At 36.2% G+C, this 9,541-nt stretch overlaps 1 protein-coding gene across 1 annotated transcript in view; it reads right to left on the reverse strand.

Moving 5' to 3' along the window:
• Positions 1–9,541, reverse strand: part of LOC106870500 (V-type proton ATPase subunit B) — a 19,278-nt gene that overhangs the window by 7,836 nt on the left and 1,901 nt on the right. The window contains exons 2-5 of the mRNA XM_014916611.2: positions 2,978–3,033; positions 1,936–2,034; positions 1,322–1,415; positions 323–400 (exon numbers count right to left, since the gene is read on the reverse strand). Of these exons, the coding sequence (XP_014772097.1) occupies positions 323–400; positions 1,322–1,415; positions 1,936–2,034; positions 2,978–3,033 (327 nt within the window). The remainder of the gene's footprint in view (positions 1–322; positions 401–1,321; positions 1,416–1,935; positions 2,035–2,977; positions 3,034–9,541) is intronic.

Here is a 9,541-nt window from a genome sequence, read left to right on the forward strand (position 1 = left end):
ATATATATATATATATATATATATATATATATATATATAACCACACCAGACATTGTTTAGCTCCAACAATTCCAATCCACCTCCTTGAAATTGTTATTTTATTTTACTGACCCCGAGTGGAGGGAAGGTTAGGTTGACCTTGCCAGAATTTGAACTCACAAAGCAGCCAGCCAGAACAAATCTCACAAGACATTTTGAACAAACTACTGATTGCGTGTTCAAAACATCCAGACAGGTTAACAGACCCGTTTGTATAAATACATTTGGCTCAATAAAAAAACACATAACAACATAATATAAAATTTGTAAAAGCACTGCATACCCTGAATATCCAAGAAATCCTCAGCAAGGACCCCAGGACCTTTGTCAATTGGCTTGCCAGAACCATTAAAAACACGACCTGTAACAGAGATGAAGGAATGATCAAGATTTTATTAAGTTTCATTTAATGTTAACAAAGACCAGTCTCAACCATTTTTTGCCTAAGGACCCCTTTGATTCCCATTTTATTCAGGTGTGGATCCTCATTGCAATTTAATGGTTAACCCTTTCATTACCATATTTATTTTGAGATGCTCTGTGTTTCTTTCAATTAATTTTAAATATAACAAAGAATTATAACTTAGTTATCATTCAGCTAGTGTTAGGAACATAAATTGTGACTAAGGTTTGGTGGAAGATTTTAATTCAGAACTTATGAAAACAAGACATTCTACTACATCTCTACTACAGAGCCAAAACCAGTTTCAGCCGGGTTAAAAACTGATTATATTTTTTATAAACAGATATTATTACGAATTGTATTTTGAAAAATTGTTAAAATATTTCATGTATTGTTGAAGTATAAGCAATTTATTGTGCATTTATTTTGACTACAAAATCTTATATACCCCACCACCACCAAATAAGGGCCATATGGACCCTGTTTGAGAACCACTGACAAAGACTACACATGTTTACATTTATGTCAACATGTCTGTTAACATAATGCTGAACTGATATTACCAAAGAGTTTTAAACACTGAAACAATAATAAATAGAATTCTTAATATCAGTGAAACTGGATTTTATTACCTTTGGGCTGTTATGAAAATATGGGTTGGATAGATCTAAAAATTTACATAATTTATCTGTGAAATCCACACACGAGTAAGATGATGAATGTAGGAAATTCAATGCTTGGATTGGAAAGGCTGAAGGGTAAAGTTAACTTAAGCAGGGTTTAAACTTCAAATGTAAAAGAGCATGAAATCAAATACCACAAGGTATTTGATATCAGCATGCAGTTTATATTATTTTATCAAGAAGAACCTTCACTCACCTAACATGTCTTCGGAAACAGGCATCCTAAGAATGTCGCCAGTAAACTCACAGGTTGTGTGTTTAGCATCAATTCCTGATGTTCCTTCAAATACCTGTTGTTACCGTTCAAAGAAAATATAAACATATTAATGAATTTTGCTTGAATGATGTATATTACAGATCAAACCAAATCATATCTGTTGTTTGGCAAGGGATTTGATCTGAGATCAAATAATGAAATTTAAACAACTGCTTTGCAGTGGATTCATGATAATTATTTGGCACACATATTGTAAAGCTAAAAAAAGGAAGCCTTTATGGCTGTCATTTGACTACCTAGAAATAGCAGCCAAATCTTTGTCGAAACAAACCTTACTATCTTAAAAACTGGAAGAACACATTAGATAATGTCATTCTAGAAATATTAATATGATAGAATGATCAGAAATGGAATATCCTTGATCATAAAGTGACTTCCAGCTAAACAGCAACTATATAGATACTGTTGCAATCTCGTTTTATTCTGTAATAGTATCAAAGTCTTTTGTTGTACATATACAACTTGGTCACTCATATCCTCTGTTCCATTGTATCACTGTAATATATTGGAAGAGAGAAAGAACTTTTACTCACCTGGACAACAGCTTTGGAACCACTGACTTCAAGCACTTGACCACTTCTTGTGCTGCCATCGGCTAAAGTCAAACGGACAATTTCTGCAAATTTTGGAAACTAGAAAAAAATTTAAAATATTTGGTGAGCAGTGGTGGGAGGGAGAGAGAGAAAGAAAGTGGATATTGGAAACAAGAAAGTAAGAAGTAGTATTTGATATTTTATCCATAAGTTGGTGAGCTGGCAGAATTGTTAGCAGACGGGGCAAAATGCTTAGCATTCTGAGTTCAAATGCTGCTGAGGGTGACATTGCCTTTCACCCTTTCAGGGTCAATAAAAGAAGCATATATATATGTCAATGCTTCATTTAAAGTCCAGCTTGACCATTTAGATCTTACACTGCACAGACAGTGAGAAGAATATTTCACAAGGAGCGATATCAGAACAAACTAAATCTACACTCTTAACTGCTTCACTAGATAAAACTGTTTCATCTGCTTCAACCCCATCTGTGTGACTTCTAGCATCCTCTACTCCATCCTACCACAACATTCCAGGCTCTTCACAACTTACTAATTGCATCTCATTTCTATTCTCATCATCCACATCATGTTTCACTCTTTAAATCCTGCAGCAAACACTACAGGATTTTTATAGAACATCCCTCCCTTCAATCTATATTTTTATAGAACATCCCTCCCTTCAATCTATATTTCAGGCACTTAAACTTACAATTTTCCAGGCACTCTATCAATCACTTTTCTCTCAGTCATCTCTCCCACTCTTCCGACATAAGATGACTTCTCTCTAACATTAACTACGTCTTTTACTCAATGTCTTTACTTAAATAAATAGTTGGTTGTGGTCATCTAAAAATAACTTATCACAGAACGCACTCCGTACTACTCGAACGTAGGTACCAAATTCTAAACTTTGCCAGGGTCAAAAGACCTTTGAAAGCCACAAGCACTATCCTTCCCTCAGGACAAATGTTTTTTTTGTTGTTGGTTTGTTTTTTAAAGGAAAGGATATACCAATCAAAGTATTTTTCAAAAGTACTTACCTTGACATCATCCAATATGACAAGGGGTCCATTTACACCAGTGACAGTCTTGTAAGCTGAAGATAGAAGATAATGATGGGGTTATTTTCTCTGAATTAAAAGCATTTCAAAAGGAGAAACAAAATAAGGTTCTTTAAGTTTTATATCGTGGAGGCGCAATAGCCCAGTGGTTATGGCAGCGGACTCGCAGTCAGAGGATCGCAGTTTCGATTCCCAGACCAGGCGTTGTGTGTGTTTATTGAGCAAAAACACCTAAAAGCTCCATGAGGCTCCGGCAGGGGTAAGGTGGCGACCCCTGTTGTACTCTTTCGCCCCAACTTTCTTTCACTCTTTCTTCCTGTTTCTTGAGTAACACTCCAATGGACTGGCGTCCCGTCCAGCTAGGGGGGACAACACATACGCCATGGAAACCGGGCCCATGAGCCTGGCTAGGCTTTAAAAGGGTGCATAAATAAAATAAAAAAGTTTTACATCAGGTTTTTCATCTTAGCGTTAAGTGCAATTAGTTTTTTCCCTTGTGTTAATAGACAAGAAAGAAGCTGAGTTGGACTAACAGTATTCTCTCAGGGAGCTGAGTGTCACTCAGGGTTAAGAGTCATGTCATTGCATAATAGTAATTGAAGCTATTGTGTTACTATGTGACTACAATGGGGGATTCAGTATTGCTGTGTGACTATAAGGAGGGACTATGTGTTTCTAGGGGACGTAAAAAGCCACGTTCAGATGGTGCTTTTTACGTCCCACCAGCACAGGGAACCAGTGAGGCAGCACTGGCAACAACGCACGCATGATTGAGAAAGAGAGACGGACAGACAGATGTGTGTGTGTTTGTCCCACTAACACCACTTGACAACCAGTGTTGGTGTGTTTGCATCCCTGTCACTTAGCAGTTCAGCAAAAGAGACCAATAGAACAAGTACCAGGCTTTAAAAAGAAGCACTGGGGTCGATTCATTCATCCAACTAAAAATTCAAGGTGGTGCCCCAGCATGGCCACAAAAGATAATGTAGTTAATTTTTTTTTTTTTTCTTGGTTTGGGGAAGATAAGGACTTGGCAAAATTTTGCACAAGTTTCAGATTCAGCTTAACTTGAACTTGCCTCTGTCACTACTTGTCCTTAAAAAGACTTCCTTTTAACCTCTCAACATATTGTCCTGTATATTTTCATTCAGAGATGTCGAGTATATATATATTTGAACGAAAACATATGTTCACTGTACTCTGAGGTATTTGTCACTTGTTTCTAACCTGAAATACTTCGTTCATGATGTTATTCCTGTTTTCTATCAGCAATTATCATTTCTATCAATAACTTCATAATAAACCTTTAGTCGAGCAAATCGAATCCCAGGACTTATTCTTTGGAAGCCTACTACTTATTCTATCGGTCTCTTTTGCCGAACTGCTAAGTTACAGAGACGTAAACACACCAGCATCGGTTGTCAAGCGATGTTGGGGGTGACAAACAAAGACACACAAACATATACACACCCATACATATAAATACATATATACAACGGGCTTCTTTCAGTTTCCGTCTACCAAATCCACTCACAAGGCTTTGGTCGGCCCGAGGCTATAGTAGAAGACACTTGCCCAAGGTGCCACGCAGTGGGACTGAACCTGGAACCATGTGGTTGGTAAGCAAGCTACTTACCACACAGCCATTCCTACGCCTACAGATTCAAAGTAAAGAATAACGAAAATATATTTTTTGCATGGACATTGAAAAAAAACAGTCTATGTTAAGAGGTTAATTTAAAATACAACTGCTTCACAGCATATAGCAACACACAAACATTAACTCTATGATATCAAGTCTGTGTGTTTGTGTGTGTGTTAGAAACAAAATCTCTATAACCTATTATATTCATTTTTCTATTTTATAAAAACCTAAGTCATGTTTAATGTGTACATAAAGAGATAACATAGACATAGCATAAACTGATAAATAAAGTAGGAGTGTGTGAAAGGAGAGGGAAGGCGGGAGATAAGCTGTAATGATTTATTACCTATATAGATATAAGCAACACACGTATTGTGATGCTGTTTAGACTAGATCAGCCTTAAACCAGCAGACCTTTGATCAAAAGTGTTCCAGCCATGACCATCCCTTCTTTTATTCTGACACTGCATCTAGAACTACATTATACAATGTTACTCTTTTTCTTCCCCCAAAGCTGTGGGATATGATTCTAAAATGTTTTGACTGCTATTTCTAGCAAATCAAGCGAGGGAATAGCTTTACTCACTGACTCGTGATCTGAGAGGGTTGTTCAGTGCCAAGTCAGCAGACCATCCTGTCATTGTCTCTTTAAGAGAAAGTGTATATAAAGCCATATCATAATCAACATGTCTGCCTCTTTTTTAAAAAATAGTGTGATTTGGCTGCTGTTTCTTGTAGGCCAAAAGACCATGTAGCTGTTCCCTACTTAGCTCCAATTATATTTTGTAGGTGGGGTGGGGGTGGGGGAAACGTGGCAAATAACAGGGATGAGAAATAAATTATATATTTCTCATATATGTATTTTTTTGTTGTCGTTTGTTCGCTCTCAAGCCATGCCTGGCTCATAAGGGTTTCCTGGTTCCATTGGCGTATAGGTTCCCCACCTAGATGGGATGCCGGTCTGTTGCAGGTGAACTGCTAGATGCAGGAGGAAAGAGTGAGAGAAAGTTGTGGCAAAAGAGTCAGCAGAAGTTCACCATTACCACGTGGAGCATAGGTGTTTCGCTCATAAACACACACATTGCCCGGTCTGAGATTCGAACCTGTGAGTCCTCAACCACGAGTCCACTGACTAGCTGTCAGTGGAGCATTAGTTATACAAATCAGATTTTCCAGTTCAGTGAATTCTTTAATAATAATGATAATCAGGGTGGCAAGCTGCCAGAATCGTTAGCACGCCAGGCGAAATGCTTAATGGTATTTCATCTGTCTTTACGTTCTGAGTTCAAATTCTGCCAAGGTCGACTTTGCCTTTCATCCTTTTGAGGTCAATTAAATAAGTACCAGTTATGCACTGGGGTCGATTTGTCTGTCCTTGTTTGCTCCCTCTATGTTTATCCTCCCTGTGGGCAATAAAGAGATTAATAATAATGACTATCGTCTGGCCGTAAAGCCTTTTCTGTTTGTTTTCCTGTCTTGTTTTTTGTCCGCTACTACATTCCTCCAGGGCAAGATTTAATTTGTGTATACAAATTTAATTTGCGGTCCATGGGAAGAGCCGTTTTAACGATGCGTCCTGCCCAGCTCTTCGAAACGCCGGTGTTAAAACGGGGGTAGCTGATGAAGAAGAATGTTCTCTATGTGGCTTGTGTGTTTTCTCGTCTACGTTTTGTTTGCAATGTCCTGTACCCAGATATGCACGTATACATACAGGTGGATGTCGGTATGCACATACCTGTACGTATATATGCATATACTCATTTACTATATATATATATATATATATACTATTTCTTTCTCGCTTTTGGAATTGAAACAGGTGGCTGTACAGTCAGTAATGAGTTGTCCAAAATGGACCAAAACCAGCTAGGTAGACATCTCTTTTCCTGCTCACAGAGAGAGAGAGATTGTTGTGCCATTTGTTTAAATCTCTCCAAACCAGTCAATAATATACTTCATGAACAGCTGCATTTTTTTTTTTTTTTTATAAATTACATAGAGTAGACTATCATAACATTAGCATATATCTATGATCTTTGCATATAACAGCATAAATGAATTTTAAAAACTTCATACAAAACTACTCGATTAACATGTATACTACACATACACACAGATGTGTGCATATGTGTCTAACATATATATATATATATATATATATATATATATATATATATATATATATATATATATATATATATATATACGTATGCACACATAGTTATATATGTATATAAATATATACATACAAATACACTGCTCTCATATATATATATATATATATATCCTGAATCAAAAATGGAAAAAGGTACGGTGCATAGCAATTATTGTGTAAATAGGTAAATAGAGGTGGGGCAGAGACTAAGTCAATACTGAGCTCAAGTGTAGTAGTAGCGGTGGTGGTATTAGAAGTAGTAGCGGCCAACCTATTTCCATTTAACATCAACACAATAGAGTGGATCAAATTCCAACTAGGAAGAAACCACCTGTGCCTTAACGTTAACGGTACAACACTCATAAAAAAAATGTAGTGTATGCCCAGCTATATGTGCTAACATCACACACTTGAGCAGCTAAAAGTAGCGACCAAATTCCCTCAAATCACATTCAACCGTCTTTCAAAGAGAATGATACATTGCACAACAACAACGTAGTCCTAAATATACAAAGTCGGGATCGCCACTGCTGAAATGCCTTCAATCCAGAGATCTGATTAATTAGTGCTGACATGGACCTAAACAACATCACACTAAAAAGCAGTTGAACAAATGACGAGCTGGGTTCAATTTTAATTATGTTAAAAATTAATTCTTAGATGATTGACAAAGACATCTGAATGCGTGGCGTTCGCGGCTATTATTATTATTTCATTCAAATCGAATGGCATCAACAACGTAATTGAATGAAATACAGTAACTGCAGATGTAATTTATACTTAAGATCAATATGCAGCAATAAAGGGAATATATATATATATATTACACTGTCTCGTAACTCCGTTGGTTTCGGAGAAAGTCGACCAAAAGGAGAAGATCCGTTCTCTCAAATCCCATAAACCGGACTTCCTCATTTTTTAAATATATATATATGTATGTGTGTGATCTATTTTTCTCAGGTGAAGAGTCAGTCCAGAAATGTTTGTCCCCACGAAAAATGTTCTTTTAAATTATACGCAAGACTTCAGAAAAAAAAAAGGGAAAGACATAACACCGATGATGGAGAGTGTGAAATAAAGACAAGATGTTCATGACAGGACAGGCGACCGATAAAGGGCTACTCATTCAGAGCTCACCTGGAATTAAACAACTGGACTTGTTACATACTCTTTAATTAGTTTCTACTACTACTACTACTACACACACATATATATGAGAGAGAGCGCAAAGAAGGGGGCGGGACGGAGGCAATGGAATGACAAAAAACGCAATCCTTAACCCAAGAGAAATATCAGGGTTCCAGAAGGATATTCGTATCTTCCAAGTAAGGTGGCGTGTTTTTTTTTAGGTTGAACATTTAATATAATTGGTCTTTTATTATTATTATTATTATTATTCATATTGATTTTAAGGATTTTATGAATAAATTCTATCATATACAAAGCTATCTTCTTGATTATCATGTGCTGGGGTGAGGGCAGAGAATCTAGGTTGTGAACCAGTATAGATATAAAAAAAAAAGGGGGTTACGAAACACTGGACTACCTGATGTAAGGGTTCTATGATTTGTAGTTTTTTTGTTTTTTTTTTGTGCATTCTTCAACAGAAATACAGACAATACCACAATAGAAAAAACAAAAATTAAATATCGGTAGTACACGTCAAATGTGTTCGTTATTATTCCATTTGCTCCTTATAAGAACCAAATCATAAAACGTCCGCACCAAGGAAAACGGATTCTCACACCAGACACTTGATGTACGTGAGTGCGGCGCATATTATCAATCACCTGGCTATCATCATGATTAATGAGTTTCATAATTAACAATAACAAGCTGTTTCTAACATAGCCAACAACAAGGTTAGAAATTCGGAAGAAGTTGATTAAATCGACTCCAGTACTTGACTGATTGATAGTTTATTTAATCGAACTCCGAAAGGATAAAAAGTGAAACTAATCTAGGTGGGGTTTGAACACAGACCGTAAAGAGCCGGAAAAAAAACCCTTTCAAGGCATTTTGTCCGAGGTTGTAATGATTCTTTGGATCAATATTTGTTTTTAATTAGACACAAAGCTAGGGTAATAACAGCGAGAATACTAAGGAATATAATCTGTTAGAAAAACACCAGGAATTTCGACACAAGTGAATTCAAAGACCTAATTTTCGGTGAAACGATAATGCTAAATGGTAGTGGTGATAATACTAATGATAATTACAATAGTAATTAGAACAGACAAAATACAACAGGATATCAACCTGACACAACATAAATTAAGCGAAATCCTTCTCCACCCACACGAATCTAAAAACCATTATCATATCACAAGATTTAGAAGAGCCGCACCAAATAAATTCACCGCCGTAAAGTGGGAAGATACATAGATACACAGTGGTCGTCTAAGAACTCAGAAAAATATATATATATATATATATATATATACTCGTATATTATGTCAATAGAGGGGTACACATGTATATCTGTTTATATTTATGTATAAATTCCTATATAAATAAGGATAAGATCGTTATTCCAATAACGATCAAATCAAGTGGCAGCATGGGAAGAAAAAATCTTAAAGGTTATAATTATTATTAAAATCATAAATAAGGGTATCTAAAAGATACCCCCATGCTTGAAATAGCAGTCAAAACTTGACTCTAGACTCAAGTTTTCACTGCTATTTCAAGCATAGTGGTATCTTTTAGATACCCATATATACACACACACACACATTATATA

The sequence above is a fragment of the Octopus bimaculoides genome, chromosome 14 (genome assembly GCF_001194135.2).
Source record: "Octopus bimaculoides isolate UCB-OBI-ISO-001 chromosome 14, ASM119413v2, whole genome shotgun sequence".
Lineage (NCBI taxonomy): Eukaryota > Metazoa > Mollusca > Cephalopoda > Octopoda > Octopodidae > Octopus > Octopus bimaculoides.